Here is an 18,434-nt window from a genome sequence, read left to right as displayed (position 1 = left end):
TTGAGGACTGGTTGCCTTATTTTAGAACATGTTGGGTTTTTAGTTTTATTTTTTAAATGTGATTTATGTTATTTTGGCAGGGTTGTGTTATGTGGCCCAGTCCTGCCCTCATCTCTTGCTTCAGCACTGGTGGGGTAGGGGATGCGCGTGAGTGAGTGCCACTTCTTCCCTTTCTTCTGCTTCCTTCCTCTGTGCCGGCTGCAGGGCAGGCCAGCCTCTGCCCCCTGGCCTCATCACTGCCTCTCTATCTGTCAAGGGCTGGCAGGACAGGGTTCAACTCCCAGCACCCACGTGGTGGCTTATTCATCCATAACTCCAGTTCCAGGAGATTCAGCATTCTTTTCTGACTTCCAAGGGCTCCTGTGCACACATACACACATTTCTCAGCCACACATAAAATAAGTAAATAAATAGATATTTTATTTTCTTCTTCCTTTGATTCTTTTAAGATAGGGTTGCATTATGTAGCATTGGCTCCCTGGACCAGGTTAGCCTCTGCCTCTCAAATGCTGGGATTAAAGGTTGTGTGCCATCATACCTGGCTAATAAAAACATTTTTTTAATTTAATTTTTAATATTTTTATTTTTATTTTTTTTTAAAGATTTATTTATTTATTATATGTAAGTACACTGTAGCTGTCTTCAGACACTCCAGAAGAGGGCGCCAGATCTCGTTACAGATGGTTGTGAGCCACCATGTGGTTGCTGGGATTTGAACTCTGGACCTTTGGAAGAGCAGTCGGGTGCTCTTACCCACTGAGCCATCTCACCAGCCCTAATTTTTAATATTTTTATAATAAAAACATTTTTAAGCCGGGCGTGGTGGTGCACACCTTTAATCCCAGCACTCGGGAGGCAGAGGCAGGTGGATTTCTGAGTTCGAGGCCAGCCTGGTCTACAGAGTGAGTTCCAGGACAGCCAGGGCTACACAGAGAAACTCTGTCTTGAAAAAACAAACAAACAACAACAACAATTTAAAAAAGAATCACCTAGGGTCCCTCTGGCTGTTCTGGATGTAGATCAGGTTGATCTAAAGCAGCCCCTTAGTCTCTTTTACGTGTGTGGGTATTTTGGCTGCCTGCATATGTGTGAACCATGCGTGTCACTGGTGAGGGTAGACCCAGAAGTGGGCATTGGATCCTGTGGAACTGGCATTACAGATGGTTATGAGTTGCAATGTGGGAGCTGGGATTTGAACCAGGGTCCCCTGGAAGACCAGCCAGTGCTCTAAACTGCTGAGCCATCTCTCCATTCCATTCTTTAGAGTAAGTACGCTTGGCCACAGGAGGCCCAGGTGGGAGCTGGGCAGACCTCGTGCTGATTCTGCTTTGGAGAAAGGATGAGCCTCTGTTGGAGCGGAACAGGGGTTTGCCCCTCTTTCAGGAGGTTTTAATTTCAAGATTTCTCTGGCTGCTCAGAAATAGCATGTGGGGTGGGGATGGGGGTGGGGGACTTGGCGCCAGCTCTGGGCCCTGGAGATCCTTTACAGCTGTCTCCCCCCCCTCTTGGGGGTGGGATGGGGGACAGGGTTTATGGTAGCAGCTGCACAGTGAAAAATAGCCAAGCTCGTAAACCGGCCTTCCCAGGAACACTGGTGCCAGAGGTGCCTGTGACGTCTGTCTGTTGCTCCCTGGAAGGACCTGGGGTGTGGAGGGGGGTGGAGGTGGGGGGAGGGGGGCTTCTTCCTCAGGGCTTCAAGATCCTCCGTCAGTCAAGGGAACTGGAGGGGGACAGGGGCTTAAGCTAGGTGGTAGAAGGCAGGGGATATAGTAGGACCTGGGCCTCTGCTATTGCCAGGGCTCCTCCCTCCCAGAATGAGGTGGGGCTTGTGAGTGTGAGCGTGGGTGGGGGGAGGGGGATGGCACAGTGACAGGAACACAGGGTTGGGATCTCAATGCTGTCTCCCAGCTGTGTGTCTTTGGGCAAGTCACTTGACCCCTCTGGGCTGCAATGGGCTTGTCTGAAATGAGAGTGATGGCCCAGGTGAGAACTGAGTCTCTTCAGGGATCAGGCCTCCTGAGGGTGTTTGGTTGTGATGGGGAGAAGGCTGCCCCTCTTCTATGAGGCTCTGGGCCTGAGTCTTAGAGACTCTTAAAGCAGCTCTTCCTTGGGGCAGCCAAAGGGTCCTGAGGGCTGGGGTGTCAGAGCTGAGGCTGCCTCATGGCAGTTCAAAGACCCTATGCATGGGGGTGGGTTTAGAGACTGGCCGAGCAAAGACTGGCCCTCTGAACCGCACATCCCTGGGTGCCTGTGGAGTGTTCAATGAGGTCAAGGGTCACAGCTCAGCTGTTTCTTGTCTTCCCTTGGGGATGAGGTGACCGTGACCAGTGCTTGAATGTTGTCTGGGTCAGCAGCTGGAGACATGTCTGGCCCTAGGGATGGGGGAGACCTTGCCCCACTGGGCCAGGTGCCAAGCTGTTTGTAGGGGAGTTGAGGGACCCTGGGGTTAGTTTTCAGGGAACCTGGGTTGTGTTCCTAGAAGTCTGGGAGGGGACAACCTCCAGGCACAATTGAGGTAGAGTGTGAGGTGTCTGCCACAGGTCCCCAAGGACCTGGGTTAAATCTCAAAGTTTAATCCATGCCCTGACCTAAGCAGTTTGTGCCCCTAGCTTGGAGCCTCCAGACGGCACGCCTGCGAGGGCATGCTGGGAGGCTCGCCTGGAACCTTCTGCGGGATATTTTTGTGCCGTTACTGCTTGCAGTAGTGGGGGCTCTCATGGGGGTGCTGTGGGTCCCTCCACCCCCGAGCTTCATGACTTTTCCTTCCAACCCTGCTAATCAGGAGTGTGGCACTCCTTTGAAAGCTGGGCCCATAGATGAGGAGTTGGGGGCAGATTGGTGACAATGAGTTGGATATTCCCTGTACCTCCTCCTGGGCAAGCTGTGCTTGAAGCTCCAGGCCCCCAGCCCCACAGCTCTGTCTTCCCTTAACATTTAGGTCTCACTTTAGAATCTCCACCCCTTCTTGGGCACCACCACAGACTAGGAATGGCAATCGGCTGCTTGCTTTTGTTTGTTTAGAGACAGGGTGTAGCTCAGCGCAGTCTGAAGCTCTGGATCCTCCTGCCTCAGCCTCCCCAGTGCTGGGATAATGCTCTTCTTTGTGCACTCGGCTCCTCACAAAGCTGAGAGAAGGGCGGAGGTCACTGACCTTCTGCCAAGGAAAGACCCAGAAGTTCAGGGAGGTGACGTCACCTGCCCAAAGTCACACAGCCAGAAAGTGTCTGAGCCAAGTTTAACTCGTGGGTGGTTGAACTCTACAGTCAGTTTCCTGCACTTACTCCGGTGGTTTGAGAAAAATGAGTTAGTGAATGAACAGGCAGATGAGTGAATGGGATGAGTGGGTCAATGGATGAATGGATGGATGAGTGAATGAATGAATGGCTGAATGAATGGATGGATGAGTGAATGAATGAATGGCTGAATGAATGGATGGATGAGTGAATGAATGAATGGATGGATGGATGACTAAATGGGTGAATGAATGAATGGATGGATGAATGAATGAATAAATAAACAGATGGATGGCTGAATGGCTGAATGAATGAATGAATGAATAAATAAATGAATGGGTGAATGGCTGAATTGGTGAATGAATGAATGGATGAGTGAATGAATCTCTGAATGGGTGAATGGCTGAATGGGTGAGTGCTTTGAGGGAAGGAACCCAAAACCAGTGAGCTCAGACTTCCTCAGGATCCCGGGCAGCCTGTGGTAACTTTGCTGTTTGTCTCTTGTGGTTTGCCAGAGAGTCTTCAAAGGCTCTGACTGGAGCTGGCTTCTCACCAGGCTCTTCCTGTCTGTCTGCTCACATGGTGCAGTTGCCCTCAGGCCTCTAACCTCCAGGGGTGCACCCATGTGGCAGAGTGCGTGGCAGCCTAGCACCTTGCATGGGTACCCATCTTCCTCTTATGGTAGGGAAACTGCTGAGTGGCCTACTCTCGGGGCCAGTGAAGGATGAAGCCTGGGTTGGATCCCAGATGCAGCATGTGGGTGAGAGTCCAGGGCTCTGGAGCCCACCCCTCCACCCTGAGGTTTTTCAGAGATCTATGATGGAGGTGGGTCCTTGGGTAGGCCCTGGTCATGGGCAGGGACCCCTGGGAGAAAGAAAGGGCTGGCCTCTGCCCCTTGTGTGGCTGGGTCCTCTGGATCAAGTCAGTAGTTGCATCTCTGATTTAGGGGAGAATGAAGATTGTCCTGGATTTAGCCAGGGATAATCCCAAGTGTCCCCCAGACCCATTTCCACAGGAGATGTTGTTAAGTTGGGGCTGAAGGCTGCTATAGGCACTCTTTGCTAAGCAAAATCACGCAGCCCTTCCATGAGAAATTGTCTCCATCTTCTGGAATCCACGGGCGAGTGACCAAACCACTTCCGCCCTCCCTCTTCAGGCTCCCACCTCCCCCAGTTGCCTAAGCAACTTTCTCCACTATCCAACAACCCTGAACACTGGGGATGTCCTTATCCTGTCTAGCTCAAAGGTGAGCATCTCAAACTCAAGGGCCCATTTCCTCACAGCCCAGTCTATGCAGAACTGTGTTGGAGACCTACCTAGTTCAGCATCAGGGACAGCCCTGCCGGGGTTTTGCCTCTCCCATGACTCTCAGCGCATGTTGCCTTGGCCTTGTTCTCTGCACATCCGATTGGTGGGGGGCAGTCAATCCTCCTGGGAGGTGGTTGGCATTGGTGAGTGAAGATCAGAAAATCTTTTCTAGAAATGTGTTCAGAAATGCCCACGTGTCTACACCGGGGTGCACACTGAAGGCCGGCTGTGTTTGCATTGTTTAGAATGACTGAGAACAGGGAAATGGGATGACAGAGAAATGGTAGCTTCAGCCAGGGCTGGTTGAGGACCGGACTCTGATCCCCTCCTTGCTTTGTCTTTCAACCTGCCCCTTGCAGCCCGCCTGCTTCAAGCCCTCAGTGGAGCCAAAGGTGCTCTTCTAACCCGAATGCCTTCATTCCATGAGTCCTGGGGTTACAGGCATGAACCACAAACACTGAGTTCTGTGTGATGCTGGGGATGGAACCCAAGGCTTCACACATGCCAAGCAAGAACCCTACGGGGTAAGCTACAGCCCCAGCCCTAGAAACTGATTCTCTAACAAAGATATTCAGAGAGCTTTGCATCTGGCTCTCTGGTTGGAACAGAAACAGTCTTTATTTCACACAAATGGTTATATGTAAGAAGCTGCTGTGGGTTTGGTTGAGTTCATTTTTTGTTTTGTTTTTTAAAGATTTATTTATTTTATGTATATGAGTACACTGTCACTGTCTTCAGACACACCAGAAGAGGATGTCGGATCCCATTACAGATGGTTATGAGCCACCATGTGGTTGCTGGGAATTGAACTCAGGACCTCTGGAAGAGCAATCAGTGCTCTTGACCACTGAGCCATCTCTCCAGCCCTGTCTTGTTTTTCAAGACAGGGTTTCTCTGGGCAGCCCTGGCTGTTGAGGAATTCACTCTATAGACCAGGCTGGCCTTGAACTTGTGATCCGCCTGCCTCTTAGGTTGAGGTCATTTTATGACAAGAAAATTCGAGATTCTCTTTCCCCCCTCTGAGGCAGTACCACAGGGCATCCAGCTGGCACTCAGGGAAGACACTGTGGCTCTAGGATCAGAGGGGCTACCCGCCTATGGGGCAGATTCAGACTTCTCCTGTCCTGGGCTGTAGGTGACCGTGGATGGGCATGTGTCTTGGAGTGTGTGGGAGCGTCTGTGATAGTCAAGTTACAGGACCCTGTGGTGCATATGTAATGGAGAAGGTGGAGGAGGGGAGGGGAGGAGCTACGGTAGTCCTGGGTTCAGGGGGGATGTGTGGTACCCTGAAGGTGATGCTGGCGATTGTAATCTTTGTGTGGCTGGCTGGTGACAGGTAAATGTGAGGGGCCATGATGGCCTTCACAGTAGCGATGGCTGAGTGTACTCTCTGCGCCTGTTGTCCATGTTTCAGTGTTTTGCTAGTGAGGAGATATTGTAGCAGGAACAGAGGAGCAGCCTCTATGTAAATGCTGGGGACCCGGGCAGCTACAAAAGCATCTCCTGCAGGAGGACCTAATTGAGGACTGCCTTGCAGACAATGTCAGCCAATCAGGAGCTGCTGTTTAAAAGAGATGCTTTCTTGGGACCAATGAGGGCACGGGTGGAAGGTATTAAAGGAGCTTGCAGCAGCATTCAGATGAGCTTGCTGTAGCGTTTCTCACCTGCTCCTGAGTCTGTTGTTGACTCCACACCACCTCATCTCCAACCCCCAATAGCAGGTAGGGTAGGGCAGAGAGCTGTCCAGGGCAAAGGGCAACCAGGTGTCAGCTGTTGTTCATAGCAAATGACCTTTTCAGAGGTAAGGATACCTTTTCCCACTGATAGATTGCTAGGATTTCGTGTCACTGGTGGCCACTGTCTTAGGGTCACTGTTGCTGTGACCAATCACCATGTTCACCAGGAGGAAAGGGATTTGTTTCATTCACAGGTCCACAGTGTTGCTCATCACCAAAAGCAGTGAGGGCAGGAACTCACACAGGGCAGGAACCTGGAGGCAGGAGCTGATGCAGAGGCCATGGAGGGGTGCTGCTTACTGGCTTGTTCCCCATGACTTGCTCAGCCTGCTTTCTTATAGAACCCAGGACCACCGGCCCAGAGATGTCGACACCCGCAGTGGGCAGGGCCTTCCCCATCAATCACTAGAACTTGGGATGGCTCCGCCCACTGTGGGCAGGACTCTCCCTCATCAATCACTAATTGAGAAAATGCCCTACAGCTGGATCTCATGGAGGCATTTTCTCAGTTGAGGCTCCCTCCTCTCTGATGACTCTAGTTTGTATCAAGTTGACAGAAAACCAGCCAGGACAGTCACCGAAGTTTAGCAAATGCTTTCCAGTCTCTACTGGAACACAGCTCTTCCTCACGGGGGAGGCTGGGTCGACAGATCTTCAGTAAGCAGAAATATCGGGCTTTGTGAGGAGCACAGACCCTTCTTCTGCCGCCTTGGCTGAAGTCTCCCTGAAGTGCTGACCCTGCAGAGCTGAGAGCTGGGCCCGACAGGCAGATCCATCCCAGGGACAGCATCCCCTGCTCGCCTGCTGGCTCAGCACTTTCTCCGCACACTTCTGGGGCTGTTTCCTCCTGCTGGTGGGATCCCCAGGGGGATGGGACTTCCCCCTGAGTTGTTCCAGACACAGCTTGGGACATTCTGAGACTGTGTAAAAATGTCAGTGGCAGACAGGCAGGAGGGGAGCTTGATGCTGTGACTTCTTACCCGCCCCCACTTGCGGCTGGGGTAGGGGAGAAATGCTTGCGAGATTCGGGGGAGGGGAGAAGTTGTTCTAGGCAGAGTCGCGGATGAATCACGCGCTGGCCCACACTGGATATTGGCTAAAATGAGGAGTTTTCCGAATCTGTGGAATCTTTTTGTTTGAGCTGGAAGGGAATATGGTTCATGGGATCTAACTACCTCATTCTGTAGACAGAGCGACCAAGCAGAGAAAGTTGCTCAGGAGTTAGGGGCAAGCTCTGCCTCCTGGCTCTTCTGGGCCCTAGCTGTGGACAGGGTGTGAAGGACGGTGACAGAGAGGGCCAGTGTTGGTGTCAGGGATGTCTTGCTCTCTCTGAGCAAGAGAGAGATCTAGAGGGACTGTGATGGTGCAGTGGCCAGGCCTGTGTCACGTGAGTGGTGGCTGCTGGGAGCCGTTCTGGTGCAAAGGCGACATTCAGGTGGCCTTTAGGTGAGACCCATTTGAGGGGGCCAGTAGTCTTGGGGACATGGTTCCTGGCACTGGGGTGGTGCTGGACACTCTCCGTGTGCTCGGTAGCGTTACCCAAATGAGCTGAGCAAATGGGGTCTCATGGTGGTTCTCGGGCACAGGCACAGGCTATCCCCTAGGGACCTAGCTTAGGCTAGACCAAACCAGAGAGCCACATAATGCCCCCCACTTGGCTCTCCTGAAGATGGGGGTGAGGGGGTGGGGAGAGGGAGCTTGGGAGGATGCCCAAGTCACCCCCCTGACAGGGAGTGCTCTTGGGGGACCCTGCTGTTGTGGGAAAGGGAGAGGGAGCCCAGAACTGAAGGACCGTGGGGCGGGGCAAGATGTTCTCAGCAAGACCTTTTACCCCTGGACAGCAAGTTTGGAGGATGCTCTGGATTCCAGCGGCTTAGTCATCAGGCATCTTATCGCCTCCCCGTGTGAACTAGAATTCTCCGGGGAAGGAGAGGGCACCAGTGTGAGGGGGCGGAGGGACTGTTGGGGACATAGGTCCTGATGCAGGACAGCATGAGGAAAGTCAGGCCTAGAGCACCCGGCCAGGGGGACTGAGGCCTTGGATGGGCTACCCCATGCCTGTCTCTCCTCTCTGCCTGGTTCTGCATTCTTACTCCACTGCCCCAGATATGGGCAGAGCCCAGGAGTAGCCTCAAGTGAACGCCGGCTTGTGGTATCCACTGGAGAGTCTCTTTCTGGGGAAAATGGGTCTGTAATAATGGTGGCGATGGGGATGATGACGATGGTGATGGTGGTGATGATGATGGGTATGGTGATGGTGGTGCCGATTATGGTGATGATATGGGTGTTGATGATGCCGTTGGTGGGAACAGTGATGGTGACTGTCTTGGTTAGATTTTTTTTTTTTTGCCAACTTGACACAAGCTAGAGTTAGCTGAGAAGGGAGGAACCACAATTGAGAAAATGCCTCTGAAGGATGGGCCTGTAGGGTGTGGTGGCTCGCACTATTAACCCCAGTACTCACGAGGCAGAAGCAGAGGCAAAGGGAATCTCTGTGAGCTTGAGGCTAGCTTGATTTACATAGCATGTTCCAGAATATCCAGGGCTATGTGGTGGTACCCTGTCTCAAAAAAAAAAAAAAAAAAAAAAAGCCCAAGGCTGTGGGGCATTTCCTCATTAGTGATTGATGGGGAAAGGCCCCGCCCATTGTGGGTGGGGCCAGACCATTGTAGGCGGGGCCATCCCTAGGCTGGTGGTCTTGGGTTCTATAAGAAAGCAGGCTGAGCAAGCCGTGGGGAGCAAGCCAGTAAGCAGCATCCCTCCACGGCCTCTGCATCAGCTCCTGCCTCCAGGTTCCTGTCCTGACCTGGAAGTGTAAGTGGACAAACCCTTTCCTCCTCAAGTGGCTTTTAGCCATGGTATTTGTCACAGCAACAGAAACCTGAAGACAATGGTGATGGTGATGATGGTAAAGGTGGTACTTGTATCAGGGTTTGGCCTGTCCTAACAGGGTACCTCGGACTCCTGTGGCTTCCACAATAGAACTTTATAGAAGTGGGACAGTCCACGGTCCAGGCTCCCGTGCAGGGTCCGTTTCTGATGCAGAATCTTTCCTGGAGTGTAGATAGTCACATTGCCTTTCCTCTGAGTGTGGAGAGAGGCCCCTTCTTGTAAGTCCACCACTCCTGTTGGAATAGGTTCACGTTTGCACATCTGTTTAACTTTAATTGCCCGTCAAGACTGTCTCCAGAGACCGTTGCTTTGGAGGGAAGCAGTGGATTTGAGGACTTGCAGTTTGCTGTGTAGTAGGGAGGATGCCAGCCACGGTGTGTGTTGACGGTGCTGGCGATGTTGTGCCGAATACCAGTGCTTGCTAGATTCCTGGTGCTGTGGAAATTTCCACCTTATGTGGAATTAATCCTCACAATTGTATCTTAGGAGCCCATGAGAGGCTCAGTGAGGTTAAGCACCCGAAGTATCTGTTGTAGACAGAACGTGGTATTGTTAGGGTCAGAAATCAGGCCTTCGAATTTTCTTCCAAAGCTGTTAAAGTCCCATGGCCCTGCTCACAGGCCATAGGGCAGAGGGCTGTGGAGTGTGCTTGTGCTTGGGCAGAGTAAGGTCCAGCTCATTTCCCCTCTCGGGCTTCCTGTGACCCCACTGGTCAGAGGCTGTGGGGCAGCATGGGAGGGCGCAGAAACTGCTCTGCACTAGCAGATCCAGGATAGCGAGGGTGTTCCTCCCTACGGAGACTCCTGGGAGTTAGGTTTCCGTGAAGTGAGGCCAGGGGTGGAGGTGGGTAGAGGTTCCAAAGACAGCTGGGCAGCAGTGGGAGCGGTGGGGGTGGCGTTCAGCCCGGTGTTAGGCAGGCTGACTGTGGCGGAGTGTGACAGACGTTACTGGGTGTTGCTGCGTGGGTGTTGATGGGAGGAGAATCTATGTAGTTCTGTGGAATACTGTGCAGTACTAAGTACTGCTGTGTAGTACTGTGTAGTACAGGAGCACTATTTGGTACCTGGTAGTACTGTGTAGTACTTTGCAGCACTGTGGAGTACTGTGTCATACTGTGCAGTACTATATATGGCTGTGTAATACTGTGTGTAGTACAGGAGTACTATACAGTATCTGGTAGTACTGTGTAGTGCTGTGCAGCACTGTGTAGTACTTTGCAGTACTGAATAGTGCTGTGTAGTGCTGTGTAATACTATATAGTACTGTGTAGTACTGCATACTGCTGTGCAGTGCTGTGTAGTACTGTGTAATACTGTGTAGTACTATGGAGTACTGTGTAGTGCTGTATAACACTGTAGAGTACTGTGTAATACCATGTAGGACTGTGTAGTACTGGAGTACTGTGGAGTGCTGTAGTACTGTGCAGTATTGTGTAGTACTGTGCAGCACTCTATAATACTGAAGTAGTTTGTTGTACTGTGAAGCACTGTGTAGTAGTACTGTGGATTACTGTAGTAGCCTGTAGTACTGCATAGCACTGTGTAGTACTGTGTAGTGCTATGCAGCACTGTGTAGTACTGGAGAGCTGTGTAGTGCTATGTGGCACTGTTTAGTACTGGAGTACTGTGTAGTACTGTGTAGTAAGGAGTACTGTGGAGTGCTGTAGTACTGTGTAGTACTATGCAGTATTGTGTAGTACTGTGCAACACTGTATACGACTGGGGTGCTGTGTAGTACTGTGCAGCACTGTGTAGTACTGGAGTACTGTGCAGCACTATGTAGTTCCAGGCTAACAAGACCAGAGGCTGGAAACCTTGAGATCATGCTCTCACAAAAGACAACCAATGGTTGTCATGGGAATGTCAGTCGCTATGAGCAGGGCAGAGTGAATGATGCCAGTGTTCAGGGCAGCCACAGTCACAGACAAGGTCCTGCCTGTGCTGATTCCTGACTGGAGGGTTCGTGACCTTGGACCCCATCCTTCACCTTCGTCTTTGTTACATTCCTAGCACGTAGCTTTCTCTCTACTGAGCATCCAGCGACAGTGCCTGCTGTGTGGCAGACTGAGGAGCCAGCCATTCAGTAGTGGTGATTCCCTGGGTGACAGAGTCACGACATGTGAGGCCTAATGTGTCTTCATGTGGGGTTCAAGGTGAAGCCTCTAATGTCCTCAGAGCCACAGTGATTGCCAGGAGGGACGGTGCACACGGGTAGGCTCAGGGCTGCTCAGCCTGGGCCAGCTGATGTGTTTAAAGGTGCAGCTCTCCCAGGGGCTGCCAGCAAAGGAGAAAATTCGAGGGACCTGAGATTCATCTTTTGCCTTTTAAAACCAATCAATCATGTGATCCACCCATGGTGGTGCATGCTTGTAAAGACACACTCAGGAGGCCAAGGCAAGAAGATTTCGAGTTTGAGGCAAAAAACCCAAAAGATTCTCCCAACCCCCCCATAGCAGTCACTACATGTAAGAGTTCCTTTAGTGTTCTGAGACACACACGGAGACTGTGACAAACCCCCTTTCTTAGTTCACTGAGGAGTACTTGGGGCCCAAATTGACCTGCCTGCAGAGTAAATTTATAGAAAGTTACAGAAATTGGACCTGTTTCTGGGCTGCACACCGTATTCTCAGGGTTGGGCGGTGCCAGCAACTTGATGTGTGGAATTCAGAAGTGTCTCATTTTAAAATCACAAATAGGGGTGGGAACTGTGGCATTGCCACGAGGAAGGGACCAAATTGCACAGCCACAACACGCCCTTCAGTACAATTTGACATGGCTCCACCCAGGGCCTAATTTGAGATTCTGATGGGTTCTGGCCTGTGGTCTCCTCCCAACTGCGGGGGAAGTGGCCTTTGAAGTTGAGCCCTTCTCCAGAACCCAGAATATTTAAAAATAAAGGATGATTTAAGAGTCAGCCTGTGTATGCTGGGACACAAAGCCACCATCAGAAAAGAGTTTGCTTTTGAAGTTCGCTGTATCTTCCAATGCCAAGACTGGAAGACAGGGCCCTTCCCTGAGCTACACAACTGGGCAGGTCAGGAGCTTCTGCTCCCTGTGTCCGAGTCAGCGTTGTGTATCTGGAACAAACTGAAGGCTACTGTGGTGCGTGTACTCGGTTTGGCTGAACATGAGAGACACACTTATATCAGAGCCTCTTCAGTTGGTTTCAGTTCACTGTCCACCACAGAGCCTGGGTGGCCTCTGGAGGCTAGAACTGTCTGTCAGAGTGAGGCTGGAGCCTGGGGTCTAGAGTCCAATGGTGTAATCCCGAGGCTGTTCCTGCTTGGCCCATGGAATTAGGTGGCTCGGGCAGCTTCTGGGGTTAATTTCTGACTTTCACTGACCAGTGGATTACTGCAGGGACCCTCAAAGTCCTTGTGAATTGACCATACTTCCCAGAGGGGAGAGATCCTGCATCTCTTCCAGCCTTTTGAAAGCAGCTAAGTGGCCATTGCTGTCACCCACCACAGTCTGGCCTTTGAGAACCCCAAGGCGCTCTGGCTGCACTAGGGGTGTGTGAGGGAGTCGAGAATCAGGTTCAGTACAGAAAACCATTGTCTCACATTTTTATTATAATATATATATGCAGATCTGCTAAGTACTCAGTAATAGATCCTATCAGATAGCCAGCATAAGGCGCTCTGCTGGCAATCTACCTCAGGTCAGGTACAAGTCCTTGTCACTCTCCAGAGCTTAAGACTTCGGTGCTGAGTTCAGTCCCAGGCCACAAACTAAGTCAAGACACTAACTGCACTAAGGACACGCGTGAGCTGAAAGGAATACGGGATCAGGCGTAATCAACGGCACATTTTGTGCAAGTGGTGAATAGTGTGCGTTTTGCGTAGCTTCTTTGATGTGCAGGGTGGCAGGAAGCAGCTGCTGTGACCGGCTGGAGTGTCTCCAGGGCTCACTGCTTCTCCGGCTCTTCCTTCTTGGACTCTTGCTTCAGTTTGTAGTCAGCCAGGGCGGCCTTGATGGCGTCTTCTGCCAGCACTGGAAGGCATGGAAAGGTAGACAGCTTCAATCTCTGACACCGGAGGCATGGTCTTTATTACATCTTATACACTTACACACATACAGCATTGTATATTTGTGTGTCGGTATAAATACCTATCTATTGAGAATACGTATGCTTGTGCTTGTGAGTGGCTGAATGTGCTCGGGCATGCGTGGTGGTCACAGGACAACTTTGGGGAATGGGTTTAGAAGTTCTAACTCAGGCTTGGTGGCAAGTCGTTACTTGGGCCATCTCCCTGGCCTGAGAGGCGGGCCTAAGGAAGAGAACCTTTTTAAGTTGGTGGGTACTAGAGTCAGGAAGACTCAAGAGTGTGCTACTTGCACACCTTTCTGGCTGGGACAGTGAGGACATTGCAGAGAGTGCTTGTCACCTGGCAGCCTCCTGCTGCAGCCCCACACTGGAAGGCTAGTACTGAGAGGATACTGAGGGTGAGGCTATGGGCGAAGCAGAAGCCGAGAGCTGGAAGGGGGCAGAAAGCTGAGCATGTCAGGGTGACGTCTCACTCCTGCTTTCTGGAAGAGGCTTAGGAGTGTGGGAAGGCTCTTGTGGGGCAGTGTGGTGGGTAGTGCATGGTGGCCTCAGGCACTGCAGACACACTCAGACAGAGACAGCAAAGGCAGACTGGGGAAGCTCGGGGTGGGGGAAGAGCTGCCTGTCTCAGCTGCCCGGCCACCATGGGGTGGGAACAACAGACTCTGAACAGATCCAAGCTGCTTGGCAGGTGGGGCACTCACTGGAGCAGTGCAGTTTCACAGGCGGCAGGCAGAGCTCCTTGGCGATGTCGGTGTTTTTGATGGTCAGGGCTTCCTCCACCTGAAGTGTGTGTGGGGGAAAGTACAGTTTCAATGAACTTGACCTTGCTGAGTGTGGGCAGAACACACCTCAGGATAGGCTGTCTGAGGGAACTCCTGCTATATAATTAATTCAACACAGGACTGCCACTGTGTACCAAGGGATCTCTAGTCGGGGACACACACCCGGGCTTCCTGGCTGGGTAAGCAGGAACAAGCTTACTGCCCACTGAAGGCAGGCAACGCCTAGGCTGCTGGACAGCATCTGCCTGAGGATGCCTGGGTCTGAGAGCTCTGATGGATGAAGAGGCAGAGGCATGCTTATGCATTAAGGAAAGCCAGTCTCCCTCAGACAGGAGGCCTCAAGGTCAGAGAAAGGGTCTTTCTACTGTCTGATCATAGTTCAGAGCCCTGAAATGCCAGGAGCATGTGCCCAGTCTCACTTCCCCTTTCTCCAAGGCTAGTTCTTAACCAACTTCCTTTGAGCCATTTTCCCCCAGAGCAAGCAGGTGTGGGTCTCCCTGGCCCCCAGGAGCTCAAAGGCCAGAACGCCTGGATCCTGTGGAGCAGGTGGCTCTGTTAGAGCTGGCTGGCGTTGTGAGCATCCAGGACTGGGCCCTGTGAAGGTACACACTGCTCTAAGACAGGGTCTCATGCAGTCTGGGGTGGTCTTTCAATTGCTAAGTAGCTGAGGGAGACCATCACACCCCAAGCTTCCTGTCCCTTCCTTGTATGAGCTGGGATTACAGGCTTGTGTGCCCTATGCCACCACGCCATGTTAGAGTGGGTGGTTTCATAGCTGCTGGATCTCAGCAGTTTCAGCTCTTACAGATTTTGATTTCTAAGCCTCCTTAGGACTCGGCTGTCTCTGCCTTCCTGTGCATGCCCGTCTAGACTCCTACTTGAAGCAGGAGATGGGACAAAACAGCCAATGCTACACAGCAGCTCTCAGGGGACCTTGGTGACCTCGGGGAGAGCCCAAGACTGCCTTTCAGTTCTGTGGCTGGGCGGCCTGGTGCTGATCCTCACCTATGGAACTGACAACCAGTGACAGCAGCGACTGACACGTTGCCTTAAGCAAGGAGATGGTCTTGAACTCCCAGCGTGAGGAATGTAACCAGGGCTTAAAAACTGGCTCTTTTCTTTTCTTTCTTTTCTTTTTTCTGAGTTCCTGCTGGGTGTCCCAGGCAGGCTTTGAAGTCACCATCTTTATCTTCCTGCTTCTTGCTTTGCTGCGATTCATGACTAGACTCTCCCAGAGCCAGGGTCGTAGGGAATTCTGATTTAATTCCATGTTTTTTGTTGAGACAGGTCTCCTTATGTATCCCGTGCTGGCTTAGAACTCACAGAGCTCCTTCTGCCTCTGTTGGGCTTTACTGCTCCGGGATTAAATAGCTCTATGACACTTGTGAGTGGCCTTACCGTTTTCCCCTTTACCCACTCCGTGGCTAAGGAGCTGGAGGCAATGGCGGAGCCGCAGCCAAATGTTTTGAATCTGGCGTCCACAATCTTCCCCTTTTCATCCACCTGGATCTAGAAAGGAAACAGAAGCTAAGCGGCCACAGCTTGACCTGTCCTTGAGAGCCGGGACCTTCTGGAGGTCCACAGTGTGTGTCCCACAAGAGCCCTGGCTAGCGTCCACTCCAGATGCTGTGACATTGGTCACCGTGATTTGTTTCACAGAGCTTGGTGACAGAGAGTGAAGCTTGGGGTCCACACAGGTCCAGCTGTCACAAAGGCAGGGAAATGGTGCCCCTCACCCCACTTGGTTATTTTCAGCCCTAGCCCGCTGTATGTGAACTCCTGTTTTGCAGAGGTCTGTTTACAGCTGCTGCCCCTGTTAGCACCTCAGGCGCAGAGAGAGAGAGAGAGAGAGAGAGAGAGAGAGAGAGAGAGAGAGAGATATTACCTCCATCAGTACCTTTCTCTGGGGCACCAACTATAATTAGCAGCTCCTTCCTGCTTGCCATGAAGGAGGCTGAGCTAACGCTATGGCTGACTGAAGCACAGCCTGCCACCTCCCTCTGCCCCGCTTCCTTTTCCTGGAGAGGTTTGGTTAACACAATATTCCTTTTCTCACTGAAAGTGCTAGCTCCTGGGGGCCTTCACTTGGTCAGAACAGTCACAGAGCCTTTCACTCGCTCGGTGAGAGCAGGATCTACGCTGACCAGTGATGTGGAGGATAAGGTCATCTGTTTTAGAACGAGACCCAAGTCTCTACCCTCACCATCCATGTCAGCCACTGATCCCTCCTCACAGACAGGACAAAAATGCTCTGTGAGGTCTTATCGGGGAGCAGGTGGTAATCCTTTTCACCCAGTCAGTACCTGCAATTTCATGACGTCACCACATGCCGGAGCCCCCACCAATCCGGTTCCAACATTTTTAGATGTCTTGTCAAGGGATCCCACATTCCGAGGGTTTTCATAATGATCCACAACCTGAAATGGCAGATCAACAGAAATCGCTATGGTCTTTACTCTCTCTCTCAGATCAGCAATCTGTATGGGACAGAGGTGGGAGACCCATGTGTGACCCAAACTCTATCTCCTCCCCAACGACCTTTGTATCGAAGATACTGTCCAAGAAACCGGTGAAAACTCAGACACATCTTCCTTTCAGGGGGCTGTCAACCAGAAGCAATCCCCTGACTCACACACTGTACCAGATCTGAGCTCAAAGCACAACTTCTCTTTTTTACCAAACACAATACACAAAGAGAAGTATGCACTTACAAAAAATCCCGAGATTAAAAACGGCCCCAAATGGAAGAGTTCCCCAGAAGTTTCAAGGTCAGAGATGAGCCAGAGGTTGGGGAACGAACGAGTCATTGGTGGCTGTAAACATAAACATAGCGCTACCCTGGGGCAGGAGCGCCCCCTGGTGCCTAAGGCTGCCAGGCCGTCAAGGTCCTGCAGCTATAATGTCAACAAAACAACCTTCCCTTTGGGGTAGAAGGCCTTGGGCAAGAGCACCCAAGCCAGAACAGAACAAGCAGCCGTTAAAGTCAGGGACACACCAAGATTTAGTAACCGAGCTTTCTCCCGCTAGTTACCAGGAGGCACCCTCATCTGCAGATTGAGTCTAAGTCCTGAGCCCCCATAACGCATCATCTAGTCAAGGACTTTGTGGGGAGGGAATGTCTTGTACAGCTGTGGTAGCCTTGATTTTCGGAGTGAGTCTCCTGTTAAGAGGACTTTAACGTCCCTAAGAGCGCGGGGCCCGCAAACTACTCTTCTTTTATATTTTCTGCTTCCTACCAATAAACACACAACTGAGAACCGAAGTTTTAATGTTGGGCTAGGTGCTTGGCTGAGCTCGAGGCCATCGGCTCCTAAAAGAGTAAATAAATCGCCATCAGTGGTTTCCCTTGGTTGGACTGAGCGCTCCACGTACGGGGACTTCAGAAGACTCCTGTCAGGTCTGAGAGAAAGGATGGGAGGGGACCAGTGACTTGCTCAAGGCCACCTGGCCAGGGCAATGGCTTAGCTGGGGAGGACGCTGGTGCTGTCGAGTGTGCTCAAGCATGCGTGTGTGTGTGTGTGTGTGTGTGTGTGCGTGCTGCCCCTTGACCCCCGACACGACATACCCGGACCCTCCCTTCTGGGCTGTCAGCCTTGGGACACTCGGAGTGACGGCCCCGGCGGGACAGAGGCGGCCGCGGGGCTCCTCGGTGCTGGTGATCTGCGCAACGGCGGCAGGTCCCCTCGATGGTTTGCGCACCCCCTCGCCCGCCCATACCTTCTTGTGGTAGAGCCTGGCCGGAGCCGACAGCTCCCGGGCGGGCAGGCGGGGGCTCCGCAGCAGCAGCGCCGACGCCGCCCGCCTTAGACGGCCCGCTCCCATGGCCGCCGCCATCCTGCGGGCTTGCTCTGCGTCGACCTCGGCGACGCCGGAGGGAGGGCGCGCTCGTCTGACGTCACCGCAGATCGACGCTTGCGTCTCGGCCCGGCCACGCCCCCTCCGACCGCGCCCTCGGAAGGGGCGTGGCCAGGCGCAGAGCGGGAAGGTCCGAAGCGGCGTGCATGGTTGTCTGGTGCTGCGATAGGCTTGCGGATGCTCGGTTTCAGGCATGTTTAGGATTCAATTGTGCATACGTCCCTGGTAGACTCTTGCTCAGGCTGTGAAGTTTCTTCTCTTTCTTTCTTTTTCCTAATTCCGAGGTAGCCGTTTCATCCATGGAGCAAATGCATATTAAGTGTACACTAGGTGTCACTAAAAAAAATCCTGGGAGCAAAACGGACGCGATTTCTGGCTCGTTAACCTTGTTGATAAAGGGGAAAGGCAGTGCAGAGGGAAACAGCAATGCTTTTCCGACCTCGAGAACGAGGGTATAAGAGAAACGAACCCCATCCCTCGACACCTACGTTTGTTTTACCGCCATGCACATCATTCCGAATCAATACTTATTGTAATGTATTATCATTGACCATAAAAATCCACAAAAGCGACGCGTT

At 52.1% G+C, this 18,434-nt stretch overlaps 1 protein-coding gene across 1 annotated transcript; it reads right to left on the bottom strand.

Moving 5' to 3' along the window:
- Window positions 1-12,720: 12,720 nt before the first annotated feature.
- On the bottom strand, window positions 12,721-17,883 carry Iscu (iron-sulfur cluster assembly enzyme). The gene is made up of 5 exons (XM_021162711.3): window positions 17,719-17,883; window positions 16,305-16,418; window positions 15,400-15,510; window positions 13,921-13,999; window positions 12,721-13,161 (listed from the first exon to the last, which is right to left on the bottom strand). The coding sequence occupies exons 1-5, from the start codon at window positions 17,833-17,835 to the stop codon at window positions 13,076-13,078; spliced, it is 507 nt and encodes a 168-aa protein (XP_021018370.1). The 5' UTR covers window positions 17,836-17,883; the 3' UTR covers window positions 12,721-13,075.
- Window positions 17,884-18,434: the final 551 nt, after the last annotated feature.

Source organism: Mus caroli, unplaced genomic scaffold (assembly GCF_978045245.1).
Source record: "Mus caroli unplaced genomic scaffold, Mus_caroli_1 scaffold_4, whole genome shotgun sequence".
Taxonomy (NCBI): Eukaryota; Metazoa; Chordata; class Mammalia; order Rodentia; family Muridae; genus Mus; species Mus caroli.
This window is presented reverse-complemented; position numbering and strand designations above follow the sequence as displayed.

Coding starts and splice junctions, on each gene's coding strand:
- Iscu (XM_021162711.3), bottom strand. CDS start 17,835: ATGGCGGCGGCCATGGGAGCGGGCCGTCTAAGGCGGGCGGCGTCGGCG. Junction 16,419..17,718: donor CCAGGCTCTACCACAAGAAG/GTATGGGCGGGC, acceptor CTGCCATTTCAG/GTTGTGGATCATTATGAAAA. Junction 15,511..16,304: donor GTGACGTCATGAAATTGCAG/GTACTGACTGGG, acceptor TTTCCTTTCTAG/ATCCAGGTGGATGAAAAGGG.